At 49.4% G+C, this 25,015-nt stretch overlaps 1 protein-coding gene across 2 annotated transcripts in view; it reads right to left on the reverse strand.

Annotated features, from left to right (window-relative positions):
- Nucleotides 1-297: 297 nt before the first annotated feature.
- Nucleotides 298-25,015, reverse strand: part of LOC127574933 (CSC1-like protein 1) — a 75,691-nt gene continuing 50,973 nt past the window's right edge. For both annotated transcript variants that reach the window (XM_052024452.1, XM_052024451.1), the window contains exons 15-23: nucleotides 22,409-22,515; nucleotides 21,066-21,152; nucleotides 17,997-18,062; nucleotides 14,788-14,950; nucleotides 13,056-13,161; nucleotides 11,668-11,835; nucleotides 10,431-10,543; nucleotides 6,379-6,441; nucleotides 298-1,051 (exon numbers count right to left, since the gene is read on the reverse strand). In XM_052024452.1, the coding sequence (XP_051880412.1) occupies nucleotides 848-1,051; nucleotides 6,379-6,441; nucleotides 10,431-10,543; nucleotides 11,668-11,835; nucleotides 13,056-13,161; nucleotides 14,788-14,950; nucleotides 17,997-18,062; nucleotides 21,066-21,152; nucleotides 22,409-22,515 (1,077 nt within the window). In that variant the 3' untranslated portion in view covers nucleotides 298-847. The remainder of the gene's footprint in view (nucleotides 1,052-6,378; nucleotides 6,442-10,430; nucleotides 10,544-11,667; nucleotides 11,836-13,055; nucleotides 13,162-14,787; nucleotides 14,951-17,996; nucleotides 18,063-21,065; nucleotides 21,153-22,408; nucleotides 22,516-25,015) is intronic.

Raw genomic sequence — 25,015 nt, forward strand, 5'->3', positions numbered from 1 at the left:
GCCGGCAGAGGTTGTGGGGGCAGATATACAAGAGACTCTTAGACACATGAATGATAGAGAAATGGAGGGCTATGTGGGAGGGACGGGTTAGATAGATCTTAAGAGCAGGATAAAATGTCAGCACAACCTTGTGGGCCGAAGGGCCTGTACTGTGCTGTCGTGTTCTATGTTCTATAACCAGTCCACACTTCATGTTAACCACTCATGATCAGTGACAGGAAGGTACTATGATGCTGTTCATTCCCCCCCCCCCCCCCCCCCGCACACAGCATGAAGAGAACAGTGAAACAGCACCCGTTCTCTACCACAGCTTCTCACAGGATCATGCCCATTTATTTCCAAAGTTAACACTTAAAATTGAACAAATTTGGGGTTTTAAGTTTAAGGGAAATGGGCCAGTATTGGTGTCCCTGTCTAACCTGAACAGTGCCATTTTAACTTGGCTCTGTGCAAGCTGAGAGAGCCACCACTTGCTCATGCATCTGGTTGCCGTCCTTAACTCGAAATACTCCAACAATCGGGAAATGTGTGAAATTCGGAGATCTTCTGAAGGAAACGCCCTTCCCAACTGGATTAATTGTGTAAGATGCCAATCATTATTAATGCTCATCCTCAAGGCAGTGGCGAAATAAAAGGGTTGAAGTGTTTAAGTTCCATCTTATTTAAAAAAGAAAACATGTTGAGAAAAAAAATTAGCATCAAAAACCCTCTTTGTGTCAGTTGCCTGTGGTGTTGGGTTCAGGTAAATGAACCGTCTAATGTGCTAGTATCTCGTGCCAAAACCAGCATCACAGTATTGTACGGTGGTAGTTAGGGTTAGTGCAGTTCCAAAACCAAGGCTGTGTTTTTATCTCTGTCCGTCTTCACTATCCACCAGATATATTCGATCGTTGTCAATGTTGTCCAGAGGAGCAACGTCATCTGGAGGCAGGGGTTCGTCCTCTTCCTTGAGCTGACTGCTGTTCCCCATGGTACCATATGTCGGGTGGTTTTGTGGGTCGAGGTGGCTCTTCTCTGTCTTGGTTGCTCGCAGGACTTTTGGGACGTAGGCCTGTAAATGGAATAGAACGTGGAGGACGAAGGTCAAAGATCAGAATGTCAGCCATTATAGAGTACACTGCCCCTTTCTCCAGCTGCAGGTAGTGTTCATCATAAGCGCACCCCGTCTTGTCCTCCACCCTGTGTAGAATGCAGACAAATCTCCCAAGTGAGTCGGGAGATCAACAAAAATCCATTTTATTTTCTGCTTCCCCTCCTGTGATCAGCACTGGGACATTCTGAGCTGCCAATGCCCCCCAACCCCCAGATCACCCATCGAACAAGAGGCAAAGGAAAGGGAGTTGCTGTCATTGAGCCACTGAGTTGGGTCGTCTGCAGCCTGCTTGCCCAGTGCCCTGGCGTTTGTCTCAGCCTGGTCCCTGCTGTGTGTTCCAGCCCAGGGCCTGTCTCACTGTACACTCAGAACAGCTTTGGCACCCGATGAGGCCTATCTCCTGGTCTGGGCAGTCCCTGTTGTCGGTGTGAGGGCAGCCACTGAATGTGTGTGTGCATCTGTGACATTGTCAAATCTCCACTTACGGCGTACAGAGTGTCGGCCTTCATTAGTCGGGTTATTGAGTTCAAGAGCCACGAGGTGATGTTGCAGCTCTATAGCAGTCTGGTCAGACCACACTTGGAGTACTGTGTTCAGTTCTGGAAGCCTCATTATAGGAAGGATGTGGAAGCTTTAGAGAGGATGCAGAGGAGATTTACCAGGATGTTGCCTGGATTGCAGAGCATGTCTTAGGAGGATAGGTTGAGTGAGCTAGGACTTTTCTCTTTGGCGAGGAGAAGGATGAGAGGTGACTTGACAGAGGTGTACAAGATGATAAGAGGCATAGATTGAGTGGGCAGCCAGAGACTTTTTCCCAGTGCGACAATGGCTAACACGAGGGGACATAATTTTAAGGTGATTGGAAAAAGGTATGGGGGGGGGGGGAATGTCAGGGGTAAGTTTTTTTTTTGCACAGAGTGGTGGGTGCGTGGATCGCACTGCTGGCAGAGGTTGTGGGGGCAGATACATTAGGGACATTTAAGTGACTCTTAGATAGACACATGAATGATAGAGAAATAGGGGGCTACGTAGGAGGGAAGGGTTAGATAGATCTTAGAGCAGGATAAAATGTCGGCACAACATTGTGGGCCGAAGGGCCTGTACTGTGCTGTAGTGTTCTGTTTGTTCCACTGAAGCCAACTCATTGTCTGTTTTGTACTTATTGTTCATGAAGTCACAGTTACACAGCACAGAAACGGACCCTTCAGCCCAACTCATCCATACTGACCAAGTTGTCTACTTGAGCAAGTCCCATTTGACCCCTATCCCTCTCCTGCCCACATACCTGTCTAAATGTCTTTTAAACATTGTAACTTTATCTACCTCTACCACTTCCTCTGGCAGCTCGTTCCATATACCCACCACCCCCCATGTGGAAAAAGTTGCCCCTCAGAACCCTTTTTAAAACTTTCCTCTTCTTGGGCTTGAAGGGATCAAGAGAAATGGGGAGAATTCTGGAACAGGAGCGCAATCATCCATGATACTGAAAGTGGGAACGGGCTGAAAGGCCAAGTGCTGCTATTTTCTATCTTTAGAGCACAGACGCTGTTTATAGCTTGAAATATATATTGTGGCTTTATCAGTACATTAATTAAGATCATTGAAACTAACTTGCAGTAGTTGCACATTTATTATTTGAAGTAACACTGTGGGAGTACTTTCAGCAGGACCACTGCAGTGGCTCACCACCAAGGCCTTCTCCAGGGGTGAGAAATGAATGCTCGCCTCGTCAGTGACACCCACATGCTGGGGGGGCGAATTATCCCAGGAGCTGATACCTCCCATTCTTTGCATGCAGGCTGATGAGCTTGCATCGGATTTAACCCTGGCGGGGGCAGATTTTCCAGCAGAGGGGGCCTGTGGAAGTTTGCGCTGCCTCATCAAACTCCACGAGGAGCCCACCGGAGCAGGTCGGGCAGCCACAACTGACGGGAGGATTGGGCTGCTTGAGGGACTGTTTGGGACCCCTGGATGGCGGGAAGGGAAGAGGTAAAAAGATCTCATTAAGCTAGAAAGAGTGCAAAGAAGATTTACGAGGAGGTTGCCGGGACTTGAGGGCCTGAGTTGTAGGGGGAGGGTTGGACAATCTGGGCCTTTGCTCGTTGGAGACTGAGGGGTGACCATAAAATCATGAGGGGCCCTAGGGTGAATGCGCACAGTCTTCTTCCCAGGTAACGAGTTGCCAGAGAAAATGGTTGAGGCAGGTACAATAGCAGCATTTAAAAAACATTTGGACACGTACATGGATAGGAAAGGTTTAGAGGGATATTGGCCAAATGGGACTAGGTCAGGTGAGCACCTAGGTAGCATGGACAAGTTGGGCTGAAGGGCCTGTTTCCATGCTGTGTTACTCCATGCCCAGTGTTGCAACTCCTGAGACTGCATGGGAAAATGCAGAGACATAGGAGCGGTTGTTGGAGATGGAACATTAATGAGGGAATTGCAATGGGAATATATTTACATACTTCCTTACAAACAGGCCCATTAAATCTCAGCACACCCATCAATCCCATTCCTCCACTTATTTCCCTGTGACAAATTCTGTCTTAATTCCAGCCAGATCCTCCTCCCACCCACTTACACTAGGGGCAATTTACAGTGGGCAGATCGTTGGGAGGAAACGGGAGTACTTGGTGAAAACCCAGGGAGAATGTAGAAACTTCGTACAAACAGCACTGGAGATCAGGATTGAACCTGGGTCTCTGGAGCAGTGAGGTGGCAGCTCTAACTACTGCTGTGTTGTGTGCCCCTTTGATCTTCTAGAAGGGGGTCAGGGTGGTATGTCTGAATCCTGTTGGAGACGGTGGAAATTATGGAGGATGATCTATTGACTTACAAGGATATAGATTTACAAGGATGTTGCCAGGACTCGAGGGACTGAGTTACAGGGAGAGGTTGGACAGGCTGGTCTGTACTCCTTGGAGTGTAGGAGACTGAGGGGTGATCTCATGGAGGTATATAAAATCATGAAGGGCATAGAAAGGGTGAGCAGCCTTTTTCTTTTCCAGGGTTGGGGAATCGAAAACTAGAGGACGTAGTTTTAAGGTTAGAGGTGAAAGATTTAGTAAGGACCTGAGGGGCAACTTTTTTTTTACACAGTGGGTGGTAGATACATGGAACCAGCTGCCAGAGGAAGTGGTTGAGGCAGGTACAGTAGATACATTGAAGCAGTATGTGAACAGGTATGTGGATGACAAGAGTTTAGAGGGATATGGGCCAAATGCTGGGGAATGGGATTGGCTTGAATATACATCTTGGTCAGCATAGACGTGTGTGGGCCAGAGGGCCTTTTACCGTGCTGTTCAACTGACTCTGGAGACATGAGAGACCTGCAGGTGCTGGAAATCTGGAGCAACACACACAAAGAAAAAGTGCCAGAGGAACTCAGTGGGTCAGGCAGAATCAATGGAGGGAAATGAACAGTCGACGGTTCGAGCCCAGACCCTTCATCTGGACTCTTTTCTGAGGGCGGGGTGGAAGTTGGTGTGAAGTTGATGAAAACTGATGAGATCCACATGGGTGCAGGAAGCAGCACCAATGCAGTCGTCAATGTAGCGCAGAAAGAGTTGGGGAGCGTTACCGGTGTAGGCTTGGACCACGGACTGTTCCACAGAGCCATCGAAAAAGCAGGCACAGCTGGGGCCCAAGCAAGGGGGGGGGGGGCGGAATTGTCAACGTTTTGTGTTGAAACCCTGCATCGATCCTTTTTTCCACAGAGACACAGACAAGCTTCTCAATCCACAGTTCCTCCAGCAGATTGTTTGTGACTCCAGACGCCAGCATCTGCAGTCTCGTGACTCCATAGAAACTATTTATGCTCCGTGTGAGCCTTCTCCCACTCTCGGCTCAATCTATCAACACAATCCTCTGTCCTTTCACTCTTTCCATAAAATGCTTCTACACGATTCACCTCGGCTGTTTCTGGTGCCACTGGGTTCCAACCTCTCAACGTGCCCTGGTGGAGAAGTTCTTCCTGAACTTGCCATTGGATTTCTTGGTGACTACCTTGTATTAATGGCCTCCAGCTTTGCTCTTCACAAGTGGAAGCACTGGGTCTTCTGAAAACCTTTCATAATCTTAAATACCCCATTAGGCCACTCAAAGAGAGGGGAAACTCAGCTTGTACTTGCCCCATAGATATAGCCTTCCATGTGATCCTGGATTTTACTTTTTGCACCCCTTCTCGTGCCTTTTTGCTTTTGCCTAATATGCAGGGATACGAAGCATGTACAGGCAGAAGAGATTTGGTTTAATTCAGTATCATGTTGGCAAAACCATGGGCAGAGAAGGGCCTGTTCCTGTCCTGTGCTGTACTGTTCTGTGCTCCAGTTCAACCAAAGTTTGAAACTAATTTAGTATAAACCTCTCTCCTTTTCAATTTTGCCCATCTTGAAGTAGAACTTGGTGACCAGTGCTTAGTTTACTTTAGTTCTTACCTTATGGACCAGTGTTTAATATTGATCTGGTTTTGCTTTCCTGCACTAATTAAATGGGCCATAATTGCCATTTTAAGTTTTCTAATGTCCCAGAATCATGGGAGGCCAATCACGATGAATATATCTCTTGGTCCACCCTTGCAGGCTGGTGTAATTTGTTCCATTTTCCCTCGGCACAGACTAACCCTCCCAACGTTGCTTTTGGCTAGATCGGAAGGGGCTAGGAGCCACACAAGTAGCTGTGCAAAAATCAATCTGGCCCCCACCTACAGAGGTCGTGAAGTTCAGTAAACCCTGTCGGCGGCGTAGTCAGGCACTCTCCTGCCACCAGTTCAGTAAGATGAGATATTGACATCGAAACACACAGTGAAATGCATCTTTTGCGTAGAGTGTTCTGGGGGCAGCCCGCAAGTGTCGCCACGCTTCCGGCGCCAACATAGCACGCCCACAACTTCCTAACCTGTACATCTTTGGAACGTGGGAGGAAACCGGAGCACCTGGAGGAAACCCATGCAGACACACGGGGAGAACGTACAGACTCCTCACAGACAGCGGCAGGAATTGAACCCGGGTTGCTGGCGCTATAATGGCGTTACGCTAACTGCTACACTACCGTGAGTGTTGGCCCAAGTCTGTGTTGCTGCTTGTAGCCGTGGCCATCCTCGCCACCCAACAGCACTACAGTCCCAAACTTGCATTTGTGCAGAACATCTCCTTAACAACACACACCTTGCACTGGTCACTTGGACAGGAACAACCTAACCATTTTTCTTTAAGTCACTGGAAGGGTGGAACTCCTCACAGGTTGGTACAAAGGACCCGTGTCTCTATCACTGACCCGTTACTTACTCTTGATTGCCAGGCACGGGCCGCTCCTTCTGTGTCCGTCTCTTTGCTCAGCAGCTTCATTGCCTGGAAAAGGACAGATGTTGTTCACCAGCACCCCCAGCCCTGCCTCTTGCTGCTTCTGGCCTTTGCAAGTGTAGGAAAGTTTTCAGCTCCCACGACCCTGTCCTCCGCACCCGCCCCGCCCGCCCTGCCTCCCCCCAGGCCTTTGTCAGTGATGCAACTTTTAGTGTCCTTGGCAACCATGTGTTGCTGCGGACACTGGGAGTGCATCCAGCCGGGTAACCACATCAGAGCTTGGAGCTAGGGATGGAGTCACTGGGGAACATCCACGGCTGAGCTGGCTTATTGGTGAGGAGGTTCAGACTGACCAGGCAGGAAGAGGTGGGGTGGTCACCAGGGCACAGTTGGAAAGGCAGGTAAGCACAGGAATCCTCTGTGGCCGTCCCCCTCTAACAGATGCACGGCTTTGGACACTGATGGGGGGGGGGGAGGAGGGAAGAGGCAGCAGTAGGCACGTACGTGGTGCCACGGGTGGCTTTGCTGCACAGGAAGGGAGAGGAATGGGAGGGCTACAGTGATGGAGGATTCATATCAGAAGGGGAAGAGAGAGGCATTTTGTGCAGCCACAAGCAAGTCCCCTGGTTGGTATGTTGCCTCCCTGATGGCCGTCAGGATGTCTCAGAGCAGCTGCAGGACTTTCTGGAGGAGACGGGTGAACAGCTTACAGTTGTGGTACCTGTCAGTGTGAAGGACACGAGTAGAAAAGGTGACAGAGATCTTACAAGCTTAAATGAGAAGAGGGTAAATAAAAGGAGCTCCAAAACAAAAAGGTACCAATCCAGGATTATCCACGTGCTGGTGCGAGAGGAGGATAAAGTGGATGAATACATGGGTGGAAAGATTGTGAGGAGAAGAGTTTATGATTCCTGGGATATTGGGAGGGCAGAACCACTACACACTGGACAGGTTGCACCCAGGCAGGGCCAGTACCAATATCCTTGGAATGGGAGTGCTGGGAGGGGGCGGTTGCCGGTGTTGTGTGGGAGGGTAGAAAGTAGAATGGCAGGGAGACAGGAGGGGGAGACAAGGAAAGAATTGGTAAATCAGTTTATTATTGTCACATATACTGAGGTATGGTGAAAACCTCTGCATTCCACACAGATCATTTTCATTACAACAGTGCATTGAGGTAGTACAGGGGAAAACAATAGCAGAGTGCAGAATATAGTCTTACAGTTACAGAGAAAGTGCAGTGCAGGCAGACAATAAGGTGCAAGGTCAAGAGTCCATCTTATCATACAAGAAGTCTGTTCAAGAGTCTTAAAACAGCGGGATAGAAGCTGTCCTTGAGCCTGGTGGTACGTGCTTTCAGGCTTTTGTGTCTTCTGCCCGATTTGGGGGGGGGGGGGGGGGAGGAGAAGAGCGAATGTCCAGGATGGGTGGGGTCTTTGATCATGTTGGCTGCTTTACCGAGGCAGTGAGAAGTGCAGACAGAGTCCATGGAGGGGAGGCTGGTTTCCGTGATGTGCTGGGCTGTGTCCACAACTCTCTGCAGTTTCTTGTAGTCCCGGGCAGAGCAGAAATAGATAATAGAAGATGCACAAGTGGAGAGCAGGGAAACGGGACAGTGTGGGGGAAAAAAATCACAGGGCTAATAATGTTGGGGACAAGTTGAAAGGCACAGAGCATGTACAATAATGTAGGTGATGTAATAGCTCTAAATTATCATAATATTGCCACCGTTACAGAGACATGGCTGTAGGGTGACCGAAAGTAGGAACTGGTAGTCGATACTTAGGAAGGACAGGAAAAAAAGGTCACAGAGGCGGGTGGTGTTAACAAAGGGAGGAAGTCAGTGTAATGCCGAGGAAGGACTGGCTCAGAAAATCATGTGGCAGCTGTGTGGGTGGACCCAAGAAACACCAAGGTGCCAAAAACCTTGGGGCTTGTCTTCAAGACAAACAGTCCCAGTGATGTGAGGGATGGAATTAAACAGGAAATTCAAGAGGCATGCTACGTGGAGTGACTGGGTGACTTTGAGCTAACCAAATTAGCAATAATATTTGAGGAATTCCTGCCTTTTTAGACCAATATGTTCAGGAGCAGGCTTCCCTACACTAAGGAACAAATAATTAACAATCCTGGTTGTGTGTCTGTTTAGACCCTTAAGGCATGGTGAAGATAACATGATAAAATTCTGCATTAAGGCAAAGAGTGAAGCCACAAAATCAGAAACTTATTCTGTATCTGAACAGAGGAAACTACAAAGGTATGAGACACAAGTTGGCTATGATAGATTGGAAAAGTAGTAAATCGATTGGGTGGGTAATTGATAATGAATGTGCACGTCAATTATTCATTGTTGACGAGTCCATAAACGTCAGAAAAGCAGACTGCCCCGTGATTTATGGAGCAACTGCTGGTGCCTTCAATTAACATGCTTTGTGAGTAGCCCTTAAATGATTTCTATCTCACCCCATTCCATTTGCCTGTTTTCCAAACTCCTCTCCGCACACAGACCTACTCAAAGCAATCAACCAATACCTCATCCAGCCTCCGTAAGTGCACTGAATAGTCCATAGAACACTACAGCACAGTACAGGCCCTTTGGCCCACAATGTTGTGCCGACATTTTATCCTGCTCTAAGATCTATCTAACCCTTCCCTCCCACATAGCTTCCCCCCCCCCCCCCAACCACCATTTCTCTATCATTCATGTATCTATCTAAGAGTCTCTTAAATGTCTCTATCTGCCCCCACCACCTCTGCCGGCAGTGCGTTCCATGCACCCACCACGCTCTGTGTAAAAAAAACTTACCCCTGACATCCCCCTTATACCTTCCTCCAATCACCTTAAAATTATGTCCCCTCGTGTTAGCCATTGTCACCCTGGGAAAAAGTCCCTGACTGTCCATATTCTTACACATTCCCCTGCAGAGGGGCTGTGATGCCATTGGTGACTAGACTAGCAGCTAGAGGCTGGAGCATTGATGCGGGGAAGAGTTCAATCCCATTCCTTGCAATTCGTACTTTCAATCTGTAATTAAAAATCTTGCAACCACAATTCTAATAATCTAGTTCATTGCTGGGAGCATTATGGACCCCTCCTCCCAAAAGTTCTGCTTTGCTTCAGCTGAGACCAGTTAAATTATATTTAATAGCAACAATATTTGAGGAATTCCTGCCTTTCTTAGACCAATATGTTCAGGAACAAACTATAGAGCAGGCTTCCCTACGCCAAGGAACAAATAATTAACAATCCTGTGTGTCTGTCTGCTTAGACCCTTAAGGCATAGTGAAGATAACACGATAAAATTCTGCATTAAGGCAAAGAGTGAAGCCACAAAATCAGAAACTTGTTCTGTATCTGAACAGAGGAAACTACAAAGGTATGAGACACAAGTTGGCTATGATAGATTGGAAAAGTAGTAAATCGATTGGGTGGGTAACTGATAATGAATGTGCACGTCAATTATTCATTGTTGACGAGTCCATAAACGTCAGAAAAGCAGACTGCCCCGTGATTTATGGAGGGAAATTGGGGCTCTCCACAACGGTTTTGTGGAGAGCCTCTAATTTGCGGAGGTCAGTCCTGGCGCAGGTTCTCGACCTGAGATGTCAGCAGTTCCTTCTCCCCCACAGATGCTGCTCGACCCGCTGAGTTGTTCTGTTTCTGGCCGGGAGCGCACTGATAAAGTGCACTCTGGAGGGAGCAGGGGGCATGGGGTGAACAGACGCCGGAGGGAATTTGGTGAAGCTGTCGGAAGCAAAGGCGGCCGAGCCTCTTCTTTTGATGCTCTTCCTCTGCTTCACGTTGCTGGGGTTCAGTGAAGTGCTGGGCCCTGCCACTGAGTCCACGAACCCGACGGATACCCAGCCAGTGCTGCCACAATGCTAGACTACAGCGTGCTCCAGTCAGCACCACTGCACCCAACCAAGATGTTTGACCCTGCCCCCACCACCTCCATGGAAGTCCCCTTCCCACTCCCCACCCCACAACCATGGAGCCCACCTCTTCTGCTGCCTCCACGCCCAGAGCCCCGTCGGCTTACCATCACGTTAATGGTGAAGTTCTTGAAGGAGTCGGAGCAACTCAAAACGATGCAGATGGCAATAGTGAGGAGCACCACGGTGAAGGTGAAGATGGACGTCGGCGCGGTCAGTCCTACAGGAGGCAGGAGAGAGAAGGACTGAACCAGCAACTGGGGATCTATAAAAGGCCTCACAGCTAGATAGGGTAGTTAAGAAAGCTTATGGGATGTTAGCTTTCATAAGTCGAGGGATTGAGTTTAAGAGCTGTATAAAACTGGTTAGAATCATAGAATTATAGAACAGCACAGCACAATACAGGCCCTTCAGCCCACAATGTTGTGCTGACCTTTAAACATCACCTAAAAATGACCTAACCCCTTCCTCCCACATATCCCTCTATTTTAAATTCCTCCATATGCTTACCTAGCAATCTCTTGAATTTGACCAATGTAACTGCCTCCACCACAGCCCCAGGCAGCACATTCCATGCCCCAACCACTCTCTGGGTAAAAAACCTTCCTCTGATATCTCTCTTGAACCTCCCACCCATTACTTAAAGCCATGTCCTCTTGTGTTGAGCATCGGTGCCCTGGGAAAGAGGCGCTGGCTGTCCACTCTATCTATTCCTCTCAATATTTTGTACACCTCTATCATGTCTCCTCTCATCCTCCTCCTCTCCAAAGAGTAAAGCCCTAGCTCCCTTAGTCTCTCCTCATAATGCATACTCTCTAAACCAGGCAGCATCCTGGTAAATCTCCTCTGCACCCTTTCCAATGCTTCCACATCCTTCCTATAATGAGGCGACCAGAACTGGACACAGTACTCTAAGTGTGGTCTAACCAGAGTTTTGTAAAGCTGCATCATTACCTTGCGGCTCTTAAACTCGATCCCATGATTTATGAAAGCTAACATCCCATAAGCTTTCTGAACTACCCTAGATCTTAGACCACACTTAGAGATATCAGAGGAAGGTTTTTTACCCAGAGAGTGGTTGGGGCATGGAATGCGCTGCCTGGGGTGGTGGTGGAGGCAGGTACATTGGTCAAATTCAAGAGATTACTAGATAAGCATATGGAGGAATTTAAAATAGAGGGATATGTGGGAGGAAGGGGTTAGATCATCTTAGGCAAGGTTTAGAGGTCAGCACAACATTGTGGGCCGAAGGGCCTGTATTGTGCTGTACTGTTCTATGATTCTATGATCCAGGCAGTGTGTTGTATGTGCTGGAGGAGCGGAACCGGCCAGAAATGGACTTACCTCCTCGGAGGATGGAGAAGAACAGGAGCCAGAGGAGGCAGATGATGGGCGCGGCAGCAGCCTGCTTCACCACAGCGGTGTGCAGCCTCTGGTTGAGCTTGACGGGCAGGTAGGTGTAGTAGAGGTTGTATCTGTCTACCAGGTACCGCAGCAGTATGTAGATCAGTCCTAGTGTGGTTCAAAGGAGAAGCCAGGGCAAGGCAATGACACAGGTCAAAACCAATTCAGAACAACACACCCCTCGCTCACTGTCAGATGTGCACACGCATGGGTGCACACACACACACATATGCACACACACTCGTACCACGTGCACGCACCGTACACTTGCGCACAAGAAAATAGCAGGAGTAGGCCACTCGGCCCCTCACCTACCCCAGCATTCGATATGATCATGGCTGACCTCAACTCCTCTTCTGTGCCAGCTCCCCCACAATTCCTCGATCTTTCAAATGTTTACCTGCCTCCACCTTAAGTATATCCAGTGATCCAGCCTCCACCAGTGTGTGTGGGGGGTGGGGGTAGAGAATGCCAGAGATTCACCACTTTCTGGGAGAGGAGATTTCTGCACACCTCAGTTTTAAATGACCAGCCTTGGTAGTGACGCTCCCACTGGTGAAAACACCTCACCTTCTACCCTGTTCAAGCCCTGTTAGGATCGTGTATGTCTGAACAAGGTTCTCTCCCCTCACCATTCTTAAACTCCAAGGAACACAGATGCACAATTACTGAGAGGGACACACACACACACACACACACACACACACACACACACACAGAGGGATTATTGCAAGCAAGATCATGTGCATTTACTTTCCCACCCTACCCTGATCAGCTCACTGAACTCCTGGAACCCTACAGCTGTACACAGGGATTCATCCTGTGATCTCTCTAGTTAGTGCAGATCAGCCCAGCGGTGTGGGCAGCAAGGTCAAGGAGAGCTGGGTTGCTGCATTGTACGGACACGTACAACGTGCAGTGGTGTCGGAAGGTCATTCCCCCATCTGCTTCTACAAGTGACCACCAGGAGATTCTTTCACCTCCTGCCTAGCCTGGATGAGTGTCCGTCAGTACTCACTGGGCTGTGAGGTCCCAGTCTGACGCTGACACTCGACGTGCTGGGGGAAGAGAGCACCAGCATCGTGCCTTCCCTTTGAGGAGGTCTGGGGGAGGACAGGCAGCAGCATTGGCAGGTTATTGCGTCGGGGACGTAGGCTTCCCATCTTCCAGACCGTGGCAGCGACGACGCTCCAAGGGTACGTAACCCACTCCGGGGCTTCCCAAGGCCGTGGAGGATCGCAAGTCTGTTTAATTTCCTATTGAGGAGGCCAAGATTAGCAGCAGTGACGAACTCCGTGCTGTGCGTAGCACCGTGAGTGGGTCCTTACCAAAAGGAACGATGAGAGGACAGGTAATGCTGTACGCGGTCACCACCGTGAAGATGCACAGTATCCACGCGTAGTTCAGTCCAAACTCAAACGGGTATGCCTGGTGCTATGGGACAATAAAATGCAGATCAATGACTGAAAAACCATGTCACAGGTCAGTCCAGAAGTAAATGATGACAAGTGCGGTCACTGTCATAGAGTCACCCTTTGACCCAGCATGTCCATGCTTAGATCTATGTAATGTTTATCATGTTTCTAATGTACGCGTTAGGAAGTTGCGGGCGTGCTATGTTGGCGCCGGAAGCATGGCGACACTTGTGAGCTGCCCCCAGAACACTCTACACAAAAGATGCATTTCACTGTGTGTTTCAATGTACCTGTAACTAATAAAGACACCTTATGGTTTTATAAAATCATGAGGGGCATTGATAGGGTCAATGCACACAGTCCTATAAGGTCGCCCCTCATTCTCCCACACTGCAATGAAAAAATGAAAATCCATCTGCAACAGAAACATTTTTTTCTCCCTCCACTACCTCCTCTCTCACTGGGAATTTCCTACCACTTTGCAGCTTTTATGTTCCTTTGTCCGTGTTCTCTCATGCACAGTCCTCCCGAAACAGATGACTGATCCACAGCTTGTCTCAATCTATCGGAGATACTCCCTTTGTCCTATCCGTCCCTTCACCCTGCAGCCTAAATATAAATTGTGTCTTTTCTCTTCCCCAGTTCTGATGAGGGGTCCTTGATCCAAAACAGCGACTGTGTTTCTCTCTCCCAGCATCCCTGGTTTTTATTTCGGGCTTTCCAGCATCTGCAGGGTTTTTGATTTTCAAGTAATCTTTCTCTTCCTTTAACTAATTGAGTATTAAAGATTAAAGATTGTGTGTGTTAAAGAGAGGTGTGGACACAGCCCAGCGCATCACGGACACCAGCCTCCCCTCCATGGACTCTGTCTATACCTCTCGTTGCCTTGGTGAAGCAGCCGGCATAATCAATGACCCCACCCACCCCAGACATTCTCTCTTCTCCCCTCTCCCATCAGGTAGAAGGTACAGGAGCCTGAGGGCACATACCACCAGGCTCAAGGACAGCTTCTATCCCATGGTGATAAGACTATTGAACGGTTCCCTTATACAATGAGATGGACTCTTGATCTCACAATCTACCTTGTTGTGACCTTGTATCTGCAATGCACTTCCCTGTAGCTGTGACACTTTACCCTATATTCCGTTATTGTTTTTACCCTGTACTACCTCAATGCACTGTGTAATGAATTGATCTGTACGAATGGTATGCAAGGACAGCTTTTCATTATGTGACAATAATATACCAATTACAATTAATTCAGATAAATGTGAGGTGTTGCATTCTACGTGGATCGGAAGGGCTTAGAGAGATGTGGGCCAAATGGGACTACCTTGGATGGGGATCTTGGTCGGCATGGACCAGTTGGGCCAAAGGGCCTGTTTCTGTGCTTTAGGACTCTCTGATGCTAAAGATTGAAAAGTAATAATATCTTTAGTTCTGATTTCAATGTAGGCATAAACGGTCAGTAGGGACTCGTTGGGCTGAAGGGCCTGAATGGCCAACTCCATTCAGCATCAGATGGACCCCCCTGCCGGAGTTGAACACCAGCCCAAGCCTTGCTCTGTGGTACGAAGGTCTCCAGTGGTTCCCCGCCCATCTCTTCCTCTGCCCGCCCCATAGGACGCCCGAGGCAAGCACCGACCTGCTTGACGACTTTCCGCTCGGCTGCTGACTTGGCCATCAGCATCCTGAAGGTGTAGAGCAGGAGGCTGGGCAGGCGCAGGAGTTCCATCGAGTTCCCGATGAAGGCCGCCGCAATGACGTAGTTCACGAAGAAGGCGCCCTGGTCGGGGAGGAACACGCACCTGGGGGACGAGGAGAGTGTGGGGATCAAACTTTATTTTTATTTCGGGCTTTCCAGCATCTGCAGGGTTTTTGATTTTCAAGTAATCTTTCTCTTCCTTTAACACACACAATCTTTAATACTCAATTAGTTAAAGAGAGGTGTGGACACAGCCCAGCGCATCACGGACACCAGCCTCCCCTCCATGGACTCTGTCTATACCTCTCGTTGTCTTGGTGAAGCAGCCAGCATAATCAATGACCCCACCCACCCCAGACATTCTCTCTTCTCCCCTCTCCCATCAGGTAGAAGGTACAGGAGCCTGAGGGCACATACCACCAGGCTCAAGGACAGCTTCTATCCCATGGTGATAAGACTATTGAACGGTTCCCTTATACAATGAGATGGACTCTTGATCTCACAATCTACCTTGTTGTGACCTTGCATCTGCAATGCACTTCCCTGTAGCTGTGACACTTTACCCTATATTCCGTTATTGTTTTTACCCTGTACTACCTCAATGCACTGTGTAATGAATTGATCTGTACGAATGGTATGCAAGGACAGCTTTTCATTATGTGACAATAATATACCAATTACAATTAATTCAGATAAATGTGAGGTGTTGCATTCTACGTGGATCGGAACGGCCTGCACCCGACAGCAGTCTTCAGGGGGTACGGAGGCCCATGGGGAGCTGACACAGAAGGGGTGATCAGCCACGGCGGGGCCGGGTTGAGGGGCCGAGTGGCCGACTCCAGCTCCTGTTTCCTCGCGGCACTTTCCCCACCACCTCGGGGGGTGGGGGTGGGGGGAGAAATGGGCTCCGGTGGACGTACTCTCTAGAAGCCCAGCTCCAGACACCTCAGGCCCCTGCCCTCAGCCAAGTCACCGGGGGCGGGGGGGGGGGGTGGTCTCTGATCCAAGGACGCAGCCTCAGAACAAAGGGATGTCCCTTTAGAACAGAGACGAGGAGGAATTTCTTCAGCCAGAGGGTGGTGAATCTGTTGCCACAGAGGGATGTGAAGGCCAAGTCATTGGGTGTACTTCAGGCAGAGATTGATAGGTTCTTGACTGGTAAGGGGGTTATGGGAGAAGGCAGGACAACAGGGTTGAAAAGAAAATTGAACAGCAGAGCAGACTCGATGGGCTGAATGGCCTAATTCTGCTCCTATATCTTATGGGGTGTGGACAGGATGTGAGGGAATCCAGAATTAAGGGTTACTGATTAAGGGAGTCACCTGCTTGAGAGAGATGAGGTGTGGTTTTGGATATTTATAATGTAAAGGGAGACAGATTTTAGATATGCAGAAAGGTGAATAGCTATCTGGTGTAGGCAGGGATGTAGAGCTGAGGTTACAGTCAGCTCAGGCAGAAACGTACCCAATGGTGGCCCATGTCTGGTCCTAATTTGTACATTTGTGAATCCTCTTGTTCACCACTCAGAAGCCCAGCCCTTCTATGTTTCCCACACACCGCACACAGCCAGCCTTCCCCTTCCGTCAGCCACCCACCGACTCCCCCACCCACCATGCATAACCCTCCTCAAAAGTACCCGCAGACATTTCCCGTTACCACTTCCCTTCCCTCGTCTGTGTGTGCACACCACCTCAAGGTGGCAGCATCGATCATCAAGGATCCCCACCGTCCAGGCTATGCCCTCTTCTAGCTGCAGGAGGGACAGAAGCCTGAAGTCCCACACCACCAGGTTCAGGAACAGCTACTTCCCTACAACCATCAGGTCCTTGAACCGACCTGCACAACCCTAACCCTACCTCAGCAGCGGAACATACGGACCACCTCTTGCACTGCTGTGGATACGGTTCCTCCACCATAAAATTCAGGTGCATGTTCCACCCAGCAACCCATCCTGCACATAAACTTGTATTTAAGAGGCATTTAGACAGACACATGAACAGGCAGGGAATGGAGAGATACTGACCATCTGCAGGCAGGTGTGCTGCTTAAATTGGCATCGTGGTCAGCACAGACATGGTGGGCTGAAGGGCCTGTTCCTGTGCCATTCTATGGATGACACATTGGTTGATTGGTGTAGAACATAGAACAGGAACAGGCCCATCGGCCCACCACGTCTGTACCGAGCATGATGCCAAATTAAAACATACCCCTCCATTCCCTGCACATCCACGTGCCTGTCTAAAAGACTCTTGAACACCTCTATCGTATCTGCCTCCATCACCACCCCTGGCAGCACATTCCAGGCACCCACCACGCTCTCTGCAACAAACCTGCCCCACACTTCGTTTTTGAACATTCCCCCTCTCACCTTAAATGCATGCCCTCTAGTATTTGATATTTCTACCCTGGGAAAACTATCCTATCTATGCCTCTCATAGTTTTATGAACCTCTATCAGGTCTCCCCTCAGCTTCTGCCTCTCCAGAGAAAACAACCCAAGCTTGTCCAACTTCTCCTGATAACATATGCCCTCTAATTCAGGCAGCATCCTGGTGAACCCTCTCTGGGCTCGATCCTCCCTTAAATCCATGAACGAGCCCATACTTTACACGCCAGATGCATAGCGTCATCCATCCTAAAACACACCAACACATCCCTCACACAGCAAACTCCCCGATTAACCACTTTCAAACAGAAATGGTCATGGTCTTTTCCCCAGGACAAGGGAGTCTAAAACTAGAGGGTGTAGATTTAAGGTGAGAGGGGAGACAGATTTAAAGGGGACGTGAGGGGCAGCTTTTTCCACATAGAGGGCGGTGGGTGTGTGGAACGAGCTGCCCGAGGAAGTAGCAGAGGCAGGTACAACATTTAGACAGGTACATGGATGGGAAAGCTTTAGAGGGATTATGGGCTAAACACAGGCACATGGGACTAGCTCAGGTAGACAACTTGGGTCAGCATGGTTGGGCCGAAGGGCCTGTTTCCCTGCTGTATAATCCTGCGACTCTCACCTAATTACCTATTCTTCAAGGTCTCCTCAGTGTCCTACTCCACCCCATGAAACACAAGCAAGACCCCCGAACCTATTCTCTTCAGTGTTGACTCTAAATTCCCGCAACTCACGAACATCCTCCGAGGCAGGTTACTCACTCGAATCTGACCTTGCCTTCCTCCAGAAATCTCTTGTCAAACAGCCAGCGAAAGAAGAAATCTAGACTGCAACAAAAATAAGACGGAGAGAGTGTGACTCAGTTACCTTGTGCTGTGGTATCCAGTTTAAGCATCACGAGGATCGTGTGACGATGGAGAAGTGAAAGTGCTCAGTGAGCAATGAGCCTTGCTGAAGCTCATAGCATAATAGAGGTGTATGAGATGATGAGAGGCATTGATCATGTGGATAGTCAGAGGCTTTTCCCCAGGGCTGAAATAGTTGCCACAAGAGGACACAGGTTTAAGGTGCTGGGGAGTAGGTAGAGAGGAGACGTCAGGGTAAGTTTTTTTACTCTGGTGAGTGCGTGGAACGGGCTGCTGGCAACGGTGGTGGAGGCGGATATGATAGGATCGTTTAAGAGACTTTTGGATAGGTACATGGACCTTAGAAAAATAGAGGGCTATGGGTAAGCCTAGTAATTTCTAAGGTAGGGACATGTTTGGCACAGCTTCGTGGGCCGAAGGGCCTGTATTGTGCTGCAGGTTTTCTATGTTTCTAACTGCTTCATTACAGGAAGATCAGGAGATTGCAAGAAAACATCATGTTACAACCAGAGGTCAGAAATGTATACAAATGAACAAGTCAGCTTAGTTGGAAACACAAGAGACGGCTGATGCTGGAATCTGGAGCAACACACAATCTGCAGGAGGAACTCAGCAGGTCGAGCAGCATCTGTGGGAGGAAAGGAACTGTCGATATTTCGGGTCGAGGGTTTCTGTTCCAGGATCTCGACTTGAGAAGTCAACAGTTCCTCCCCCACCACAGATGCTGGTTCGACCTGCTGAGTTCCTCCAGCAGTTTGTTTGTTGGGAGTCAAATTGCTTGGAGGGTTTGAGGGTAGTGGAGTTATGCGCCAGGTTGATCTTCAGAGCTGGTGCTAGGTAGTTGTGGACTCTTGAGGTACCCCCTGAAATGGTCAAACAACCAGAATCATTACTGAACACAGTCACCACATTATAGGAAGGATCTCACTGCACTGGAGAAGGTGCAGAGGAGATGCGTCGGGATGTTGCCTGGGATAGAGCGTTTCGGCTATGGAGGGGAGGCCGGATAGGCTGCTTTTGTTTTCCCTGTGTGGGGTGTGAGGGGGAACCTGGCTGAGAGAGACAACATTATCAGGGGCATAGATAGGGTAGACGGTGCAGAGGTGTCAGAGGGCAGACCACCTATGTTTAGGTTCCAGGGTAAGGGGGAGAAGGTTCAGAGGCCCACTGACATCTTTTTAAGAAAAAAGGTCACAGGGTTTCCAGGACAGGACTGCTGTTAATTGGGCCGATTTGACCAGTGCTTAGTTACGTCCCCAATTACTCATGCCTGTGACCTCTGGTGCTGTCTGTGTGGAGCTTTACAAGAATGAATATTTTCAGTGAGTTGTGCATTGTACTAATCTGCATTTAATGAAAACTTAAAACGTTTAAACATTTGCATTCCATCCCTAATTTGGGAATATACCTGATGTCTGAATGGTTAACCAAGTGAATGAGAGGAATGGATGAATAATTTAGTAAGGTTCTTGCTTTATTCTTTTGTGCATTTATTCCTTGCACCTTATTGTCTGCCTGCACTGCAATTTCTCTGTAACTGGAATACTTTATTCTGCATTCTGTTATTGTTTTCCCTTGTACTACTTCAATGCACTGATGTGATGTGATGAAATGATCTGTATAGACGGCATGCAAAACAAAGGTTTTCACTGCACCTCGGTACATGTGACAATAATAATAAAAATGTCACACACAATGGACTGTTTAATTATCAGGAAGACAGACAGGGGAATTGAGTTTGCAAAGTTAGCACTTTCAAAATTGCACCTATAAAAACCTTCACAAATCTGTCAATTGTTGCAAGAACAACTGGTTCACCACTATCCATCGGTGAAGGAGGCTTTGTCACCAGTCTCACCGATCTGTGCACCTTTCTTGAACGATGCCTGATATTGCCATCTGGTGGCCATTGAAACCTCAAAGTGGAGTTTATTATTGAGAAACCTCAAAGTATTGTGCACAGGTGCAATGAAAATCTTACTTGCAGCAGAATCACAGGCACAGAGCATCAGATAAGCAGCATTCACCAGAAAAACAAAGTAAACATAAACTATACTTAAGTTTTACAAGAAAGAACACAATCAGAACAATAGTTCACTGAAATTGGCTACACAAGTGGATAAGGTGGTCAAGGCAGCTTATGGAATGTTTGCTGCCTTTAGTAGGGGCATTGAGTACAAGAGTAAGGAAGTAACACTGCAGCTGTATAAAACTTTAGTCAGACCACACTTGAAGTATTGTGTGCAGTTCTGGTCACCCCATTACAGGAAGGATGGGGAGAGGGTGCAGAAGGGGTTCACCTGGATTAGAGGGGATGAGCTATAAGGAGAGGTTGAACAAACTTGGGTTGTTCTCCCTAGAGAGTCGGAGGCTGAGGGGAGACCTGAGAGAGGTTATTAAAGTTATGAGAGGCATAGATAGGACAGACAGTCAGAATCTTTTCCCCGGGGTAGAAACGTCAAACACTAAAGGACATGCTTTTTAAGGTTAGAGGGGGGAAGTGAGGGGCAAGTTTTTTCTTTTTACGCAAAGGGGTGGGTGCCTGGAATGGGTCACCAGGGGTAATAGTGGAAGCAGGCAGTTTGGTGGAATTTAAGAGGCTTTTAGACAGACACATGAATATGGAGGGATAGGGATGATACACAGGAGGAGGACATTTAGTATAAATTGGCATCAAGATCAGCACAACACTGTGGGCTGAATGGCCTGTCCCGTGCTGGACTGTTCTATCTTCTAGAACTAAAAAAAAACAAAGTCCATTGCAGTGCAAAGTGGTCATGGTGTTGCTGTTATTGAGGTGGTGATTAAGGTTGTGCAGGTTGGTTCAGAAATCGAATGGTTGAAGAGGAGAACTTCTCGCCTCAACCAGGAATGGATGATCCAGGCTTTGCACTGATCACGTCCCCAGATTTTAATTTAAAATCCCTGGTGTGAGGAGCCATTCGGTGTTAACAGAGTCCTTACCTTGTGAGGCCCAGCGATGGTAGTATCAGCACCATGATAATGAGGAAGGTATAGACTTTGTGCATCGTGAGGCGGTTTTCACTGGACCTGTGGGGATGGGTTGATGAATTCAAAAGATGAGCAGCAAATTTCAGACACTAAGCAAATCCCCGAACAACTGTGACCATCCCATCCCTGACCAGTCCTCGGGCTCAGCAAGAGGACACTGCACTTGTTCTTGAAAACACCTTCAAGTGACTCATTTGCCTGGTTTTAGAACATGGAACAGTACAGCACAGGAACAGGCCCTTCAGCCCACCATGTTGTGCCGAAGTAATTAAACGCCTAACTAAATGAATCCCTTCTGCCTGCTCATGGTCCATCTCCCTCCATTCCCAGCACATTCATCTAAGAGCCTCTTAAACACGTATCGTATTTGCCTCCACCACCACCCCTGGCAGCACATTCCAGGCACCCACCGCTCTCTGTGTAAAAAAAAACTTGTCCCTCACCTCTCCTTTGAACTTACCCCCCCTCACCTTAAATGCATGCCCTCTAATATTAAACATTTCCACCCTGGGAAAAAGATACTGGCTGTCTACTCTATCCAGGCCTCTAAGAATCTTATAAACTTCCATCAGGTCTCCCCTCAGCCCTCGCCGCTCCAGAGAAAACAACCCAAGTTTGTCCAACCTCTCCTCATAGCACCTGCCCTCTAATCCAGGCAGCATCCTGGGGAACGTCTTCTGCACCCTCTCCAAAGCCTCCACATCCTTCCTGTAATGGGGCGACCAGAATTGAATGCAATACTCCAGATGCGGCCTAACCAGAGTTTTATAAAGCTGCATCGTAACTTCCTGACTCTTGAACTCAGAGCATCAACTAACAAAGGCAAGCATGCCATACGCCTTCTTTACCGTCCTATCAACGTGTGCAGCCACTTTCAGGGAGCTATGGACTTGGAAAACAACATGACGCTTTCTTTGGTTGTGTGAGGTGTTGCCCACAGCAGGGCTGTGGGACATGCCCAAGGGGTCAGGCTGTGCTAGCAGAGAGAGCTAAGCAGATGGAGGACTAACCCAAAAAAGCTGATCGACAGCCTTGGGGGGGGGGGGGGGGGCGGGTGAGTGTCGTGGGGTGGGGTGGGGGGGGGGAGAAAGAGGAGGTTGGGGGGCAGGGGGTGGAGGGGGGGGAGGGGGTGGGGTAGGGAGAAGAAGGGGAGGGAGGGAGGGGGGCTAGGGAGGAGAGGGGGTTAGGGGAGGGAGGGGAGGGAGGGAGGGGGAGCCTTTTAGCCCGGCGTGCGGGGGTTGAATGGAAGGAGGGAGCCGCTCCCCTTACCTCCTCCCTCCCCACCAGCCCCTTACCTCGTCCAGTGGCCCACAGCGACGGAGGAGTAATGAACGATGGAGGGTAACAGAGCCGAGAAGGTCCACAGCAGCAGGGTGGGGAAGAACTGGTTGATGACAGGGTCCTGTGTTTAAAGGCAGTGGGTGAGTGAGGGTTGCATCGGGCGTTATAAAATAAACAGAACATAGGAGTGGTCCATCGATAGTCGTACAGCAAGGAAACAGGCCCTTTGGCCCAACTTGTCCATACTGTCTGAGATGTCTATCTACACTGGTCCCATTTGCCTGGGTTTGGCCCATATCGCTCAGAACCTTCCCTACCCACGTACCTGTCCGACTGCCTTTCAAGTGTTGTTGTTGTACCTGCCTCTACCACTTCCTCTGGCAGCTCGTTCCACGTACCCACCGCCCTCTGTGGGGAAAATGTTGCCCCTCAGGTTGAGTTCACCAGGGCAGCCTGTGCTCTACGTTACAGCCTCAGTGACGTCTGTGTTCACTGGAGTAAGCTGCGAGTGTCAGACAGAGCAATGGAAGAGCAGAGCTGATCTATCCGAGGGAGGGTGTGGAGTGGGAGGAGGGGAGTGAGGGAGGGAGAGGGGAGGGGGGAAGGGAGGGAGGGAGAGGGGAGGGGAGGGAGTTGGGAGAGGCGGAGGGGAGGGAGGGAGAGGGGAGGGGAGGGAGATGGGAGAGGGGGAGGGGAGGGAGGGAGAGGGGAGGGGAGGGAGATGGGAGAGGGGGAGGGAGGGAGAGGGGAGGGGAGTATTTGGAGCAGTTAGTTCCCAGGTTCAGCCCCCTGAAATCAGAGACGGAGAGGAACCGGAGCACAGAAGGAGGGACCCAGGGGGAAGCGTAACGCCAGCCAACGGGGCGGTTGGTACCGCAGGTGTTGTCGCTGCCACACAGCTCCAGCGACCGGGGTTCAATCCCGACCCCCTCCAGAGTCTGCAGACTCTCCCTGTGGCTGTGTAGCTCCCCCACCAGCCCTCCGGCTTCCTCCCACACCCCGAGGGCGTACCTATTGGTCAAGTGCCCCCAGAGTATGTGGGTGGTGCTGTTGGGGAGGAGGGACGCCCACAGGGAAGCAAGCGGTGAATGACACCATTTGGATCACTTTGTGAGCCAGCACAGACTCGGTGGGTCCAATGGCCTCCCGCTGCGCTGTGAGGAAATTAGGTGGGGGGTTGTCCAGAGCTCCGGGGCAAGGTGTGACAGTCGCTGACACACTCAGGGAGGCACCATTCATCCATCAGCACCTGGGTGTCACTGACAAGACCAACATTTACCCCCCTCCCCGTACCTAACTGCCCTGGTGAAGGGGTGTCCGGCTGCCCGAGGCCAGAGGTGAAGGTTCTCCCACAGCACTGTTGGGGAGGTTTGTAGATGGTTCCCACTGTGGGCCAGTGGTGGGGGGATGAGGTCGCAGTTAAACAGCAGGTGGAACCTTATTCATCCCTTTCCTTGTAGACGTTGGAGAGGCTTAGGGATGTCAAAACACAACTCACTCACCATGGGTTACCCACCTCCGACCTGCCGTTGTAGACACAGTATTTATGAATCTGGTCTGGTTGAGTCCCTGGTCAGTAGCAGCATCACTGATGTCCAGGGTGGGTGTCGTACCGTCTTCAGTTGGAGGCGGCCATTGCCTGGTACTTTTGTGACATGAATGTTACCTGCCAACAATCAGCCCCTCCATGAAAGTTGCCCAGGATGGTCTGCATCATTTGCTGAGGAGATTGGTATTGGTTTATTATTGTCACTTGTACTGAGGTACAGTGAAAAACTTGTCTTGCATACCAATCATACAGATCAATTCACTACACAGTGCAATTACATTGGGTTAGTACAGAGTGCATTGAGGTAGTACAGGTAAAAACAATAACAGTACAGAGTAAAGTATCCCAGCTACAGAGAAAGTGCAGTGCAATAAGGTGCAAGGTCACAACAAGGTAGATCATGAGGTCAGAGTCCATCTCATCGTATAAGGGAACCATTCAATAGTCTTATCATAGTGGGGTAGAAGCTGTCCTTAAGTCTGGTGGTACGTGCCCTCAGGCTCCTGTATCTTCTACCCGATGGAAGAGGAGAGAGAATGTCCTGAGTGAGTGGGGTCATTGCTTTACTGAGGCAGTGAGAAGTGTAGACAGAATCCATGGAGGGGAGACTGGTTTCCATGATGTGCTGAGCTGTGTCCACAACTCTCTGCAATATCTTGCGGTCCCGGGCAATGAGATGTGAAGGGAATTGAACACTGTGATCGGTGAACATCCCCACTTCTGGCCTTATGATGGAAGGGTCACTGAGGAAGCAGCTGAAGATTGGTTGGGTGGAGGACACTGTCCTGAGGAAAATCCTGGGGCTGAAGTGATTGACCTCCAACCACCACAACCAACCCACAGCCAAGAAAGCTCAGCAGCGTCTACTTCCACAGGAGGCTAAAGAAATTCAGCACATCTCCCTTGACCCTCACCAATTTTTATCACTGCACCATAGAAAGTATCCTATGGCTTCACAGAGGCATCATGGCTTGGTACAGCAACTGCTCTGCCCGGGACTGCAAGAAACTGCAGAGAGTTGTGGACACAGCTCAGCACATCACGGACACCAGCCTCCCCTCCATGGACTCTG

Source organism: Pristis pectinata, chromosome 10, assembly GCF_009764475.1.
Source record: "Pristis pectinata isolate sPriPec2 chromosome 10, sPriPec2.1.pri, whole genome shotgun sequence".
NCBI classification, from domain to species: domain Eukaryota; kingdom Metazoa; phylum Chordata; class Chondrichthyes; order Rhinopristiformes; family Pristidae; genus Pristis; species Pristis pectinata.